Genomic DNA, 16,892 nt, shown 5'->3' with positions numbered 1-16,892 from the left:
TGCTTCAAACACAGCCACCCTACTGCTGGCAGCAGGTGAGAGGCAGACTGAGCCTATGGGGCACAGTAAGATGTTCAAGTGAAAGTCGATTTATCACTGGTTGTAAAGGTGAAGAAATACACTGGCAATTAGAGAAAGCTCTTAATGACCTGCTTTTCTGACCATGGGAGCCTGTGCTCAGCTGTAGCATGTCCAGGAAGAGAACAGGAAGAGGGGAGAGAGGTGTAGATGGCTGTAAAGATTAGGTCTCTGGGAAGGAACAACATCCAGCATTTTCAGCTCTGATCTGCAGGAGCTGGCCCTCATGTTCCCCCATCTCCCACCTCTGATGAGAATTGAGGCGGGCAATCTTGTTCCAGGTACAAGGGATGAGAAGCAGCCTGATTTCCCATCCCATTGGCACATCCAGTGGCTTCCCAGTGAGTGTCATGCTGGTGAAAACTGTCAGCAGGGATGAGACCCAGACTGCGTTTGAGGACTGCGTGGAGACGGCATTTAGAGCCTGTCTGTACTCTGAGTCAAGGACCTGGCAGAATAGGACAGATCTCAAATAACATGCCCTCACTACCTGTGCACCTGTGATGATGCAGAGCCCCAGCACCACTGTGAATGCTTGAACAAGGGAACCAAAGGCAGTCACAGGACACGTTATCCCAGCACACACAGTACTGAGTGGTTAGTCCAGTCAAGAGAAAGAAAAGGAGTTCGTTCATTCTTTTTAATGTGGAATAAAAAACCCCTGGGACTCCTCTGCTGTGACTCATGGTTGGTTCTACCTGGGTATGTGCCCTAAAAAATCCACATATGTAATATCAAATCTTTGAAGCAATAAATTCTCCTGGACTCCTTCACATGAACTGCTCTATCAAGGTTGCCCTTTACCTGGTTAATCTTAAATCACTGCAGTTCCTACAGGAGATTTCTTATTGCTGGATTCAGCTCACTTGGAAAAAAAAGCCCCATGAACTCTCCCAGAAGCAATCTTGTCCTTAATTGGCGTCCTCAATCCCAACTCTCACCTCTTTTGTCACTCCAGCCTGGAATCATCCTGAAACACTGGTCTTACCACTCGTGGGCTGTGTTTTATCCTGCTGGGTTCCCTGGAGCCCACAGGCAATGTCCCATGTCACAGGAGATGGCTGCTCCTGTGTATTGGCCTTTGACACACAACTTCCTTACACTGTTTTTGAACACAAGAGCTTTCTGTGCCTGCAGCTCAGCCTAGGGATGATTTCCTTGAGAGCACTATCTCCGGCTGAGGAATTTTTCATGATGTCCAAAGATCTGTGAAAGTGGTATTTTTAGGTCCTTTGGCCACTGTGAAATGCATTCTTTTCCTATTCCTTATATAACTTCCATCTGAAAGAGCCAGCAGGCTTTGGAGCTTTTTCCACAGCTTTCATATCTTGGGGGGGGGGTGGGGGGTGGGAAATGGCAAACAAGTTTTATGGCCTGCATATCATCTCTGACAAAAGCAACTATTGCTGCTATTAAACTTACAAGAGCATACACAGGCACAGATAGTCATGAACACCAAGAGGCAGCAGGGACAGCTCAGCAACGTGGCACTGCTGAGCCAGGCAATTCCATGTGCCAGGCTGGCCAGTTCCCTCAGGGCTTAATGCAAATATCACCAACCACTTGGGGAACTCGGGCCACACACTGCACAAGACCTTTCCACTCAGAGAGGCTGGAGGAGGAATGGTAAGGTGTGGGTATGTTTAAAATCCCTCTCCCCATTCCGAATTGAGGTGTGACCCTGACAATCATAAACACACCTAGAACCTGAAAAATTGCCAGCCTGGCCAGTAAAAATGGCAATATATTGTCAGCTTCGTTATGTGAGAGTGAGCATGAGAGCTTGGCACAAACAACACTGCAGTCACGACCTGCAGTTCAGGGTCCTGTGAGAGAGAAGAGGCTGCTGGGACCAACAGAGTGCTCCCAATTCAAGCCTGGGGAAGGAGAGCTCTGAGTCTAACCTGGGTCTGGGAAAGAAGGTGGTTTGGGAACTTCTATTTCCTAGGCTTACTCTGGCTTTGGATCTGGAGTGATGCCAGTCTTGCCTGATCATGACCAACATCCTCCAGAGGCCTGAGGGCACCCCTAACCTGGAGATCAGTCATGGGTTACACAAAGCCCTGGGCTCTGCTGCCAGGCTCCACTCCAGCCCCCCACATCTGGTGGTTCTGCCTGGCTGGAACCTGAAGTCCCTTGTGACCCCATGGATTCACAAAGACCAGGGACCCCTTGCCAGCCTGGGGGACCCCACACCAGATGAGGGATCTGGGGGAGCTGTTGTGGTTCCTCAGCTCCTCCTAGAAACTGATCTGGGTGCAAGAAACAGCACAAGAGCTGCCTGAGGGAATGCCTGAATAGACACCCACCACAGAAAGCATCCCAGGTCAGACAGGAATTCCTCTCTGCTGCTGCCAACCCAGGTGTCAGCACTGGCTGGAACATGACATGTTCCCCCTCACTGACCGGGAAAGTCATTACAATAAAGTAACTCATAATACTCTGTTCCTTCCCAGGACTCTCCAAAATGTCACTGTGCCTTAAAAACATTTATTAATTAATCCTTCTGACAGGTTACTTACCGTTAACCACTGACATGGAGCACACACTGGTTCATGCATATCGTAGAATCCACTCACAGCAGATTTGCAGGGACAAGCAACTGAGAAAAAGCTTGAGGCAGATGCAGCAAAGAGAAACCTTCGTGCCAGACCCAGAATGCCTGACTCTGGACTACAGCACTTCCAGCACAGATAAAGGATAACCATTGGGATGCTTCTCTCTTAACAATATTTTAAGCTGTGGGATTACAGTGGCACTTTCTCACCTGGGAGACTACACAGGAGACCTGCTGTGCTGCACACCCATGGAGGAGGCAGTGGAGACAGCTCCAGCATTCCAGGCTCTTAATTTTCCATTGAAATCCTACTATTTCTCGCATGCAGCTCCTCCCCTCACAGTCCACCAGGCAGCTGCATTCCTTCACCCCAAGGACGTGCAAAGATATCACCCAGGGGTTACTCCAAAACCCAGCCCTGACTCACTCCTTCCCACTGATGTATGGGCTTGTGATGAACCCCAGACTGAGAGCCCCAAGAGCAGGAGCACCCAGACCAACCCAGCAATGCTTCCCTCATTCTGCCCCTGGAAAGTATCCTCCACCATTTACAAACTGCTTTCTTGCAGGAGCAAACCTGAGTGTTTCTACTGCTCTAACAGCTGCAGCCTGTGCCATGGAGGGGCTGCAAGGAGCAGTGCCAAGGTCCCTGGGCAGCACCATCACAGCCTCTTGCAAGGGTTAATCCTGCCGGGGACCCATTCTGCCTCGGAGACAGCTGCTCTCCTTCCAGTGTGCAAGAGCATCGTGAAACACAGTGAAAGGGAAAGCTCAGTTCAGAGTAAACTGGGCATTGGACTAGGTGACCTTTAAAGGTTCCTTCCAGCCTGAGTTGTTCTGTGATTCTATGAAACTAAACTACAGAAATCCTGTAATATTTAAAACACTCAGAGGTCCTGCCAAGCACATTCTTCGCCAAGCTTTTGCATAAACACTGCTGGTCTTGAAGCTGGTAAAGCCAAGGAGAGGGAAGTCTTCCCTCAAAGCCTGGGCTGGGTAAGGCTGTGTGTGTCTGTGTCTCACCACACACTGGGCTTTCTGGGGGTCTAACAGCACCTTAGCACAGCTTTATGTGCCTGGGTGATGGGTGCCTGCCTGTGTACAGCTGCCTTGGCAGCAGATGCCACAGGTTTGTGTGCATTTGCACATTAGTGCCTGTTTCCATAGTTGTGCATGTGGGTCTGGCCTGCCATTTGTGTTGGGGGGAGGGCATGAGCAGAGCTGGGATGGTCTCCTGCAGCGCGGTGTGTGCTGCTCCCAGCTGAGGCTCCCCTCTGTGAGATCCTCTCCTCACAACACCACACGCAGGGTGACAGCAGGCATGGAAGCCTGTCCTGGAGGATGCACACTTCCAGGCTTTGAGTGGAATATTTATGGCAATTTGGGGCATATTTTCTTAGTCACTTCATCCTTTGAGCACAGAGGAACAGCTGTTGGATTGTATCACAGCCAGGCACCATGTCTGGAGCCTGGTATGGCCCTGCCTGGGGGGATTAGTAGGGACTGCTGCTCCCCTACAGCTCTTTCCATTCTGCTGGACTGGTGCAGAAGCAGCTCAGGCTGGAGATAGAAGCCTCCACACTCAGGCAGACCTTGTCCAGCACTGCAGCATGAGTTGCTCTCTGCTCTCATGCTGAGTTGCCCAAAAGTGTTCTGTGGTTTGTGGGGCCCAAAGGTTCCACCTGCAACCCAAGGACCAGAGCCCCTCCTGGACTGAACTGCTCACAGATTATCTTTATTACAGGACTGTTATGTTTGCACAGTTTAGTGATTTAATATCAGTTTAAAGCCTTCTCTGTGAGCAGTGCTGTTTGAAGTCATGCTCTCGCTTTTCAGCCTCAGCTTGCCAAGACTGTAAAACGTTTATTGCTAATGGTGGAAAAGCTTAAAGAAGCCAAGATAACTTTCCCAGGCTGGGTATTAAGACTGGGATTGGATAAGTAAATAAGTGAAGAGTATTACATGGACTTCATTAAATATCAACCAACACCAACAGCCACTCATTTATAACACAACGGCAGAGCATGGGAGTACCCAGGAGCGGAGAAAGGTATGAATCACATGTGATAGGAGAGATGAACATGAGAAGGGCTGGATTCCCCATGGGGCTCCACATGTGGTTCCCAAGGTCACAACAAAACTCCTGATGAAAACTGCTGCAAAGACTGTAGGCTTGGACCTGATGGAGTGACAGGGTTGGTGGGGTTCATCTCCTCTCAGCTGGGGAGGGTTGTGGGCATGTGGTGCTGCATGTCCTTCTCCCTTCTGATGCAGTGGACAAGGACAAAACTCTCCTTCCTAGGAAGGAGAATTTAAATTCAGGCTACAGTTACCACATCTCCTGGGACTGTCAGTTCCTGGATGCTTGTTTTCAGTTTTTAGCTTTTACTTCCTTATAGACAGGTTCTGCCTTTACTGGTTTCTAGTCACAGGATGCCAACACCAGGAAGAGTAAATTACAGAAGCTCTTCTCACAGTTCCTGTGATTTCTTGTGCCAGTATTTTCAAACTCCCCCAACAACTTGGCTTGATGCTTGAACCTCCTCACTTCCATTCACCACCCACCGCTCTCCATGAGTTCAACATTCCCCACATAAGAAAAACTGAGGTAAGGTAGTCACTTCATTTGGAGGCCATCCCCAGATTATATTTCACTTCCAGCTCTTCCTCATTATGCAGTATCCTTACTTCTACTTTCCTTCATCATTCTCTCTCACCTGCCTAAGGCTCTTACTCTTACTTTAACCTCATTTTTCATATCTCTCAATTGATTGTTACTGATTCTCCCTCATTTGCCATCCTTCTTGTTCCCCAAAACAGAGCTTCATTCACATGTCACTCCTTTCAAATATCCCTGCTGCAGCAGCCATTAACCAGTCAGGACTGGAACTGTCACCTCCCTGCTAAATTTTCCTCCCTTGTTTGAGAGGTGCAAATTCCAAGTAGATTTTGCAACCTTTAGCATAAATTCCTGGTTGCAGCTCCAGTATTTCCCAGCTGTTTGGTGTTTTGAAGCCTTTTCTCAGGTCAGCAATTAGCTGGATCAGGTGATTCAGGAAACTGTCATCCCTTCAGCTGTGAGGCCATAGATTCATCTCCACAGCACACCCCTTGTCCTCTCCCCAAGCTATGTCTGTAGCTGCCAGATTCAGGCTCTTTTGCCCGGGGACCCCAGGTCCCACCTGGCTGCTTCTGTCACACTTGTGCTGCAGGTTTCTGTGCCTGGGAGTTGTATGAATGGAAACGGGAGCAATGCAAAATCCCTTGTCCTCCTGAGGTCCCTTCCAACCTCACTTATGCCACAAATCTACTGGAAAGGGCATGGAGCAACATCACAAACGCATCCAATTCACTCTTTGCCAGGTTACACCCAGGTCTGGGCTTGACCATGAGCACAAGTTTGAATGAAAGTATTCCCCTTCCCTGGAACACCTCTCTGCAGGTGAACACCTGTGACACGCTCCATTTGTTTCCATATTGCCATATCTCTTGCCAGGCACAGTGTCACTGAAAAATTTTCTACTTTGGAACGGTGAACCCTTGGCAGAGAAATAAATCAGTGCTGAATCTTGTATGCTGCAGAAGGGCCTTGATTCCCACTGCAGGTTCCTGGGATTCCCACTGCAGGTTCCTGGGATTCCCACTGCGCGCTCCTCGGATTCCTACTCTTTGTCCAGCTATCTTTGACTCCCTCTCCTGGCTGAAAACACGGGTTACAGCCGAGAGAGAAGAGCAGAAACGACCGCGCTCCAGGGACGGTCCCTTCTTGCAGGATGCTGAGGCGTTTGCAATCTAACGCTGCGTCCCTTGATGTGTGGGGTGAAGCGTGCCATTTCCCCCTCCCCAGCACTCCCTGGTGAACCCCCTTCTAATGCAGCAAACCTGGGAGTGACCATCTGTTTTATTACAAATTTCACGCAGAGAGGTCCACCTGACCTCCTGTGGGATAAGACGGTTTTCTGTCCTGTCAAAAACCAAACCAAAGCCAAACTACCCCCAGAATCTCCCTTTACTAACACTTAGTCCTTGTGTTGTCGTTTAAATCCAGGACACAGCCGGGACGTTTCCCTGGCCCAGCTTCCATCCGGCTGTGCTTGCCTGGACCCTTGCTGTGAGGCTGCCCTAGCTCTGGTCAGCGATCCCACATCAGCTCTGGCTGGCAGGGAGAGGCTCCCGGGCCCGCAGATGGTGCTGTGGCCCCGTTCTGGGCTGCCTTTCTCCTCTCTTCGGGTCGCTGCTGTCTCTCAGGTACCGGCTTGGCCACAACGGGGGGACAAAGGCTCTGCTTTGGCTGGAAGAGGCCCTGGGATGCATATATATATATAAACTATATATGATATATAGGTTTTAATATATTTTATATATATATAAAATGCATTTTTATATAATATGTGATTATATATTATATAAAAATAGTATATAATCTATTGATCATATAGGTAAAGTACATATCCTGTATGCTATATAGTTACATGTATTATATAGCAATATTATATATTATATACGCACATAACATACATATATACGTGTACATACACATGTATATATATATACACATATACATGTCCATATATACATACAGATATAATACATCCATAACAAAAATATATTTCACGTATAATACATTCTATACATATAAAATGCATTTTATAAATGCAAAATATATTTTACAAATTATATGTATCATTTTATAAAACATATGTATTATTTATCTATAGATGTGTATATATGTATATATATGTGCGTGTATATATTTATATGTATAGATGTGTGTACAGATGTATATGTACGTATATAAAACTCTGCCTTCACGGCTGGAGGCAGCGGCCTGCCGTTGTCACAGAGCATGAGGGGGAACAGAAGGACAGGTGTCCCTCCGGCAAGCGGCCCTGGGGCTCCCTGTCGCTGCACGGGGCGGATGCCAGAGGTGTAGGAACGCCCTTCCTTCGGGCCCAAGGCCGAACCGCAGCGGCCCCGGGCCCGCCGGGGCTCAGGGCTCTCCCGAGGCCCGCGGCCCCGCCCCGGTCCCGCCCCGGGGCCATGGCGCAGGCGCGGCGGGCCCGTCACTTCCGCCGGCCGGGGCCGTTCCGGGGCGGCGGGGCCGGGACGCGGCTGCTCCGCGGGAGCTCCGGTACGGGCGGGCTGCGGCCCCGGGGCTGAGGGGGCTGGGGCTGCGCGGGGTCTGGCCGTGCCGTGCCGTGCCGTGCCGCGCCGTGCCGCGCCGTGCCGCGCCGTGCCGCGCCGTGCCGCGCCGTGCCGCGCCGTGCCGTGCCGTATCGTACCGTACCGTGCCGTGCCGTACCGCACGCTCCTCGGGCGCTCGGGGGTTGGGTGCTGCCCAGCCCAGGCTGTAACCGGGTGAAACGCGTCTCCCTGAGCGGTCGCGGGGAGCCTGGGGAAGGTGAGGTGGGAGCGAGGCGTTGAGAGAGAGGTCTGTCGGTGCGGGAGGAAGGCGGGTGTGGGTGACAAGTGTGTCCCTGTGGCGGGCGGTTCCTGGGTGACGGCCAGGAGCGGTGTGGTGTGCTCTGAGTGATTCTGAATGCGAACAGCTCAGCAAAATAAAGCCATGTTCCCCTGCCAGGTCCAGCTACAGGAATCGTGGCATTTTCTAATTTTTCACTCATCTCTATGCGCTTGTTGACTGCATTTGGAATTTCAGCTCCCAGGTCAGACATACTGGCATCACACTGAAAAGTTAACACTAGATAAGCCAGCTTCAATCCCCATGCAGTGCTGGCAGAAGAGTCTGCAATTTTCTTACTTGCTCATGCAGTCTGTGCACTGCAGCCATTTCTTGTATTCCTGAATACTGCTCCTGAATTGCTCAAAATATTCACCTGGGAAGAGGTGCTGGGAAGTGCATGTGTTTGCCAGAGAAGTTAAGGAAAGCTCCTGGCAGTCTGGGCTTAGAGGAGGGAGCCTCTCAGAAGAGGGTATAATTTGACCAAATGTGAGAATCCTGCCAAACTGGGATGTTTGCTTTGCTTTAGTTTCCAACTGGACTTAGGAAATAACCATTAAGGCAAATTAAATTCTGTGTTTTGCAATGAAGCTGTGTAATTCTGTATTTTATTTGGTTAGGTTTCATCCAAGGCAGCTTTCTACCTGGTAGGTAGGATAAAGAGATTAGAGTAACTTGCACTTTCTAATCCTGGTAGTGAATTAAAATGAATGGTGTGTGACTGTAGTGCTGGTTCTTGGAAAGGCAACATCTTTAGTTAGGAGACAGAGGGATACAGAACATAATAAATAGTAAATAATCAATGTGGTTGTAAGCCCGTGGGTTTGTTTGTCACGTGCAACACTTGTTTTTTGACAGATTCCTCTGCATTATGTCAGGAGACAGTGACTGCACCAGGACAAGTCCGTCAGCGGGGTCTCCATCGGACAATGAGCTCCTGCCAGACCGGCCAAAGTATGTTTGCACCCTGTCTCCTGATCTCGTTACCAAAGCCCGGGAGGAGCTCCAGGAGAAGCCTGAATGGAGGCTCCGTGATGTGCAGGCACTCCGAGATATGGTGTGCAAGGACTATCCTTCCCTGGGTACGTGCCTGGACGATGCTTTTTTGCTAAGGTTCCTCCGAGCCAGGAAGTTTGATTACGACCGAGCGCTTCAGCTCCTGGTGAACTACCACACCTGCAGGAGGACCTGGCCAGAGGTGTTCAGTAACCTGAAGCCATCTGCAATAAAGCCTGTCCTGGAGTCAGGCTTTGTCACTGTGCTGCCTCACCGGGACCCGCAGGGACGCCACGTTGTCTGCATCCGCCCAGGTACTCAGTCCTGAGTGTCTCTGTTCCCCGTCCTCGAAATGTGTCTGGGCCAAAAGCCTGCTCCCTGCTCTCCTGTGAACAGTGGTGACTTGCACAGAGTGTGTGGGCTCTCTCAAATTTGAAAAGCTATCTTGGGAAGGGACATGCTGGTCCTTAGCCAGCATTATTCCAGTTCCTTTTCCTCTGTCAGCAATAAGTGCAGTCATGGCAAAATGAAAATGCAGTGAGGTCAATGAAATGTTAGGCAATTCAGGAAAAATTAATACTCAGTAACTCAATTTGAAACAAGGCTGCTGGCCTACCCTTAGAAGCTCATAATTTGTTTTTACAGTAAGCGGAGAGAGGAGCCTATAGCTCTGACTCCTGTGTAAATAATCAGAGTCTTTCATGTGCTTTTGGTGCTGCCAGGCTTGCTGTAAATTTGTTTTCATTCATTCTCCTCTTTTCCATTTACCTGCCTTCTTTCTGAGCTGAAACTGCTTTTAATGAGCTGTGCTGGCTGGAGAACATTGGGTTCTTAAAACCATTGCCTTTGCTCCCTGAAGTGAACATGAGTTGCCATTTTCCTCTTGCTTAAGAAAGGCTGCTCTGAACTAGAACTGTGGCTATAAGGAGTAACTTTCGAGTCCAGGAAAACAGAAAATCAGGTTTTTGGAATGTGTATTGTTAGCTTATCTTCACTCTCCAACTTACCATCCCTGTCTTGTAACCTCAGACAGATGGACACCCAGTAATTATCCGATTACTGAGAACATTCGTGCCATATACTTAACCTTAGAAAAACTCATTCAGTCCGAAGAGACCCAGGTGAATGGAATTGTAATCCTGGCAGACTACAAAGGAGTCAGCTTATCTAAGGCGTCTCATTTTGGTCCTTTTGTAGCCAAAAAAGTGATTGGAATTCTTCAGGTAAGACCTGAACTGGTGGGAAAATACACTTGTGCATTGTAAATGATTGCTTCTGTGTTTAGAGTTCTTGACTATGTCACCACAAACTTCATCATCTTGGCTTTCACTAGCAGAGTTAACCATGTCTCTGCCCAACCAGTTTCTCACACCCTTACAGCCAGCTTACCTCACTTGCCCCTTTTTTTGACTTTTGCATCCCTAAATTATTGCATTAAAAATGCAAACTTCGAGTTGGAACAGACAAAAGCAGTTCTGCTAGGTAGTGGGAAGGAAGAAAGACAGCAGAGAATTACAGTTAGAGAGGAGACAGCGAGGAAATGGCCTGGTATTTAAATGGTTCCTGTCGGCTGAGATGGAGCCAACCATGGGGCAAGTGCAGGTTCCAGCTCAAGTGCTGCTGCAAAAATTTTAAGAGGACTTTTGAATGGGTGTGATTTGAGGAAGGATTTCCATCCATGCCCTGAAAGCAGAGGCTTCTTTAGCACGGGGGCAGCAAAAGAGACAGTAGTGAAAAGCATCTCTGCCTGGATGTGTGGAAGGAAAGTGGTGAAGAGCAAGTTAGAGCAAGGGTGTAAACACAGTGAAGCTGAACAAAACAGGAAGGGGAAAGGACTGAGGAGTAGCCTGGCCAAAGTGGCAGGAAGGTTTGATGATTTCACTTGATGTTGGTACAGTCTGGAGGAATGAGATGAGAAAACCTCTTGAATGGGTTCATTCCATCATTACTTTTGTTCTGGCCTGAGCTGGTTACGTCCTTTTTTGTATCCATGGGGGGATCAGGAAGGATAGGGTGAATCAGGGGAGTGTATGGAGATGAGACTGGTGAGTTAAGGAATGCCTTTATAAGAACTCACTCCTTTACATTACGATCTAAATGTGTCATTTAACTGTAAGCCCATATTTAATTTGTACAAATAATGCCATGAGAGTCCTGCTGCTCCTACTGGAAGATATTCACAAAACAATAGCTGGACTTGGGGAAGGACATAAAGGTATGGTGGAATAGAAATGTGTTGCATCAACCTTGCTGAGCTGCAGCTCCTGTAAAGATGAGCTAATTCACTGACGTTCCTATGGAGAAAAATACTCCAGCAGTGCCTGTTGTGTGCTCTTCACTCCAAGCACTGGCTGATTTGTATATGTAGAGCTGGTTAGAGGGAAAGAAGCTTCACTGAGTCCTTAATTGTTGATCATGAGCTTTCGCCTTTGAAAAATATTTCTGCAAATAAATTTCTGCAGCAGAAATCCCATAATTAGCTGCTGCTTTAAACTGTCCTGTATGGGAAACTGTGTGTCCTAGCAATATTAGATTCCTTCTTTGCATAAAAACACTTTTTAGAATATCTTGGGCACCAAATCTAGTTGCTGGACACACTGTTAGAAGCAGCCTGCTCTGGCACTGAGTGTGGTGCACTCCTCAGGAGCTACAGACATCACTTTGTTACTGCATCCTCATCAGAGCTGGGAATACCCAAAGGACAGGGATTATCGAAGTGTTTTTGTCAAGGCAGATAAATATCAATAGTAGAAATTAGGGTCTACTGACAGCAGTGTATTTTTTGATGGAGGGTTTTCTTGTCCCTTGACTTTGTTTTTATGCTCACAGATGTCATCCTAGGACTGCCCTCTATAACAAGTTGAATTTCTGTTGTTGTATTGGTTTATGTTGGTACCTCAGATTAAAGTTGGGGAGCCAGTGGGTTGTGCTGGCAATCAGTCTCAGGAAATTTTAAAAAGAGAAAAGTGGCAAATGTTTTTTAAACTGCATTATAAAAATCTTCTTTACCCTTCAGGATGGATTCCCCATTCGAATAAAGGCTGTTAACATAATAAATGAGCCTCGTATATTCAAAGGTATTTTTGCAATCATCAAGCCTTTTCTGAAGGAAAAGATCGCAAACAGGGTAAGGATTTGTGTGATTTTAATATTAATGTTTGTAAGTTCCTTGTTTGGCCACTATTAAGTAAAAAAAAAAAAGAAAAAGAAAAATTATAATACTTGACAGCTAGAAAAATGTTGGTGTAATTTTACTTTCTGCTTTAAATTTTAAAAATATACATATTGGGAAAATTCTCTGTGGGACAGAAACTTTGAGGAATTCAATATTGTCATAATATTAATATGGAATTTTAGTACATGTGCTCTGTATCCAGGACATTATCCAGGACATTTGGGCCAGTAGCACTTTGTTTATGAGATGCTGTCAAAGGAAAACTGTGTTGCCCCTTCCTTGCTCTTTTCCCTTATGCGAGGGTCCTGTGTGGCACAAGTATCCTCTCCACAGGACTGTGGTTGCCAAGGATGATTTTTTTTCCCACAAGGATAAGTACTTTCAACCCCATGAGTGATCTTGGGGATGAACTAAATTTGGAACCTTAGCCCAGGCACATGTCAAGTCTCTCTTGCTGGGATTTAGTCTGCACTAGGTGTGGATTGTCTCAAGGCTTCTCTCACTGGTGTGTCTGACTGCACCTGCCGACTGCTCTGTGCTGCCACTTGCCCATAAACACATCACTCCTAAAATTTGTTCTTTAGCTCAAAATAAGCTTGTAGGCTGACTGTTCCAGCAATTTGCTGTGAAGTGTTTGATGTGCACTTCTAAAGCTCTTTTGCTTTCTTCTTCAGTTTTTTCTTCATGGCTGTGATCTGAATTCCCTTCACCAAAACATTCCTCCAGTGATCCTTCCTGAAGAGTATGGCGGTACTGCAGGCAAGCTGGACATCTCTGCCTGGAATGAGCTGCTGCTGGCCTCTGAAGAGGACTTCCTGCATGATTTCTCAGAGCTGGTGCTCCAGTGTGACAGCTCTCCCCACGACCTGCTAGTGAGTGGGGATGCTGATGAAAAGCAGTGTGATGATTCCCTGCGAGGGATGAAACCTCAGCTCTATTACTGTTACTAACAAACCACTGGAGGGAGGTTTTCCAGCACAGTTAAGATCTGCTCTGATAGGTGATGTTGTGAACTCTGCCTTACTCCTAAACCTGCAGTTTGGGGACAGACTGCTGAGGCACTTTACACTGTAGAACCAAAGGAAGCTGGAGAGGGCACAATGGGGGCAGGGCAGAGTTCGGGGAGGGTAAAAGCAAAGAGCACAAGTTATATAGAAGACTTGAGGCTCATCAACCTCTGTGTGAATGATGCAAACTGGCTTCTTCTTTCTAATGATAAAGGGAAAAAATTATTGCAGATCAGTAAGCTTGACAGTTTCTTGTCCCCGCCCCACACAGGTGAAAAGTGAGGATGATTTATGAGCTTTGTGATCATCTGGTCCCTTCCCCTTCTGCAAATGCCAGTAATCCAAGACAAGAAAATGGCTTTTGAACCCTGCAAAATATAATTCTGTAGTGAAGATTGCTTAAAACCATGAAACTCTAACTTGGCCTGTCCTCTGTCACGTGGTTCAGATTGTGAGTTGGTGTTTCTGAAATATCTCAGTGAACATTTGTCTCAAATTAATACAGAACAAAATTTACTCATGAATACCTGTATGGAGATCATCTCTTAAACTTCCTCACAGTTGGAAGAACTGTGACTGATGGATTAACTACCGTAACATCTATACCAAGGTTTATACAGCAGATGCAATCTTCATTTTCAGAAAACAGGAAGTTTTTCAAATCATTTACTAAAGCTTTTGGTTGGACAACAGCTTCAAATAATGAGGTTTAGGACCAAATAAAAACAAGCTGTGTTAGCCACCTTCCCACATTGACAGTTCTTTTCTAATTGAGATAAGGAATTGAGTAAGTACCTCATACCCAGGATTTGTGAGGAGGTTTTGTAGCAGTTGGCATGTGATGTATAGAAGGCAATACTTCATGTAAGACAGCAAGGTGCTGCTTTAGCTTGTTACTTCGGGCTGAATTTGAGTTCTAAGTCTGTGAAACCAAATGCAGACAGGCTTTTAAAAAGCACATTCTTAAATTTCCTGATATTGTAGCATTTTGTTCACTGTGCTTGTCAGCTCTTTTTGTGAAATGTTACAACTTGGTTTTTAACTTTGTTGACCTCTTTTGTCTTTGGTTGTCATGTTCCTGTATGAAGTTAGACTTGAATCATCTCTGTGATATTTACCCATAATTTGTATCCCTGTGCTTCTAGGTCTTTGTCTAGAGACAGAACTAACATTGATGTCAAACCAGGGTAAGATACCCGTGTCTAAATAAGCTGTTCCCACTCCCCAAGTTCATTTCGTTTAATGGTCTTGAATTAGAACTTAACTCTCAGCACACTCTTTGCACACGTTTTTCTGCACTATAAGGTGTGGAGATGGGAAACCTCACTAGGACGAGGAAAGCACAGTCTGTTACTTCAAGATGAAATAATTCACTGTTTGGTGGAAAAGAACATCCCTTCTAATTGGGAACTTATCACTAGAGCACTTTCTCTGGATGAAATCTTGATTTAGTGCCAACTGTGATTATAGGCACCAGTTTCGTTTCTGTAAATATAAAACTAAATTATCTTGAGGATCTCAGACATTCATTTTTCAAAGTGCCAAACTCTGTTTTGAATGTCTTTCTTCCTCCCAGTCCCCTTGCAGCATGACTGCACTGCCAAAAGGAGACTCCTCTACCACTCTAACAACTTCCTGACCTGGCAGCAGACCTCATCCTGGAGCTAAGGGGTGGCAAATGCCATACCTGTCATCCTGACATTATAAAAAGAGACTGTGTTCTGAAAGAGGGTAAAGCCATGCAGCTTTTTTCTTTTCTGGGTGGCAGTTCAGAATCTGTAGGAGCAGAAATCTCATCATGTGGACAGCTGTAGATTAAAGGTGGGAAGAGAATAATTTTCCTCAGTGAAAGCATCTCATTTTTCTTACCTTTAGAAGTCAATTGTAACTCCTCTTTGATAGCTATTACCTTTAGTGCAGGGAAAACACAAGCTACCATTTTCCTCTACTAAAAATAAGGTAAAAGAGTACTGCTAGGCAGCTCCTCCTTTGTGACCAGAATATGCTCTGTGTTTTGCAGAAATTAATTCAGTTTTTTGCCACCTAGAAGCCAGTAGCACACAGCACCAGGACTTGGAGAGATAAGTGGCTGCCCACACTGCTGAACTGCTAGAACAGAGAGAGTGGTGCTTCTGTTGTTTTAGTGCCTCTTAATTCCAGTCACAATGTACAACTAAAAAAGATAGAATGGACATTTTACCTAAAGATGAAGGCCTGATAATCTTTTCTTAATTGTGCTGCAGGGTTGCAAGTGGGGGTATATTAACTGTAGGAACAGCTACTTTCATCCCCTTATGTAACTACTAGAGAGGGAGGTTGGATGTTCAAAATTCAATTTAGTGTCCTTCAAAGACAACTAAATCTAGTGGTGTTCAGCAGATGGCTGAGGAACCTCTACAAAACTCACTTTTTTCAGGCTTTTATATTCTCTTGCATGCCTTAAATAGTAGGCAGACTAGATCCACCTCAACCTCTTCTTTCCTCCGCTCACTAAGAATAAAGAATATTATTTAAACATAATAAATGAGGCTATATCATTGTGCTGGGTTTGGCTGGGGTAGAATTTTCTTCACTGGAGTCGGTGTGGCACTGTGTGAGCGAGCAGTCACAGTGCTGGCTGGGGTTAAACCACCACAGTTGCCAGTGCTGAAAAGTGCCAGACTTCTGTCTCCAGAACCTCTTTTTCTTAAAGCTGGCAGTGGATGTCAGGATGCTAAATTAAGCCAGGCTTTACCAGGAATCTCTTATTCCTAATTTGCTGTTCCTTGGCTTTAGAACTCAGCCAGGAGTTGCAGCTTTGCTGAGCTGCATCTCTAACCCTGAAGTATCTCTAACCAGTGCTTGGCATATCTTAGAGAAAGCACAGCTCTGGCTTATGTGTGCCTGGCTACAGAGCTGAGAATGTTCTTTGAGCTTTAGCACTGAGTAGCAAAGAAATCAGTTTGTTCCCAGAATTTCTCATGTGAGCATTTGGAAAATAAACATTTGTGTAAAGTAGAGCACCTCCTTATCTGCAAGTTAAGAGAAGAGCTAGGAAAAGCTTACAGGATGGGGTGGGTTGTTTGGGTTTTTTTACAGCACAACAACCACTTTGTTTCTTCTTTCCACTTGAAATAACTTTGTTTTCCAAGGTTATATGCCTTTCCCAGTACATGAGCCATCCCTGCCAAATCCAACAGATAATAAGGAACGATACTTGAACTGAATTGGCATTAGGGGGCACAAAAGGTAGCTGCAAACTGTACATAAAAGTACTTGAATTTATACTCTTGCAAATGGGTGTTACAAGCCCTGAGGTATTTTCAGGAACTGGCTGAACTATTGTTTTTGTTAAATCTCATTTTGGCATGAGTTACTCATTGTGTTATTCAAATATTAATTTTGCCTTCTGTTATATGTGGGCCTAGAGGTGTTGGGTGGTTAAGTGTACATCTTATTTTGAAAAATTTATTTTTATATTGCATTTTATAAAATGAAGTCATCAAAAATGTGTAATTTTATGATGCATGACTGGGTGATTAAACACATTGTAACAGCTGCGCATTTGATATTTTCAATATGTTTGTCTTGTGTCATGTTGGGATATTTTACTGTTCACATCAGTAACAACACACAAGT

General features: G+C 46.0%; 1 protein-coding gene across 5 annotated transcripts; it reads left to right on the top strand.

The window, feature by feature from the left end:
• Positions 1-7,690: 7,690 nt before the first annotated feature.
• On the top strand, positions 7,691-16,831 carry TTPAL (alpha tocopherol transfer protein like). Of its 5 annotated transcripts, XM_069034598.1 has the most exons (8): positions 7,727-7,766; positions 8,217-8,301; positions 8,955-9,406; positions 10,122-10,315; positions 12,109-12,219; positions 12,942-13,139; positions 14,420-14,461; positions 14,851-16,831. In XM_069034598.1, the coding sequence occupies exons 2-7, from the start codon at positions 8,264-8,266 to the stop codon at positions 14,429-14,431; spliced, it is 1,005 nt and encodes a 334-aa protein (XP_068890699.1). In that variant the 5' UTR covers positions 7,727-7,766; positions 8,217-8,263; the 3' UTR covers positions 14,432-14,461; positions 14,851-16,831. The 5 variants fall into 5 exon arrangements, with proteins under 5 accessions (XP_068890696.1, XP_068890699.1, XP_068890698.1 ...); XM_069034597.1 differs by having other exon boundaries at positions 14,420-16,831; XM_069034594.1 differs by having other exon boundaries at positions 7,729-7,766; positions 12,942-16,831.
• Positions 16,832-16,892: the final 61 nt, after the last annotated feature.

Source organism: Aphelocoma coerulescens, chromosome 20 (assembly GCF_041296385.1).
Source record: "Aphelocoma coerulescens isolate FSJ_1873_10779 chromosome 20, UR_Acoe_1.0, whole genome shotgun sequence".
Lineage (NCBI taxonomy): Eukaryota > Metazoa > Chordata > Aves > Passeriformes > Corvidae > Aphelocoma > Aphelocoma coerulescens.
This window is presented reverse-complemented; position numbering and strand designations above follow the sequence as displayed.

Bases quoted from the DNA above. Each gene is read 5' to 3' on its own strand.
- TTPAL (XM_069034594.1), top strand. From the start codon at position 8,264: ATGCGCTTGTTGACTGCATTTGGAATTTCAGCTCCCAG. The intron at 8,302-8,954 runs GTCAGACATACT...GTTTTTTGACAG, and splicing joins TTTGGAATTTCAGCTCCCAG to ATTCCTCTGCATTATGTCAG. The intron at 10,316-12,108 runs GTAAGACCTGAA...TTTACCCTTCAG, and splicing joins AAGTGATTGGAATTCTTCAG to GATGGATTCCCCATTCGAAT.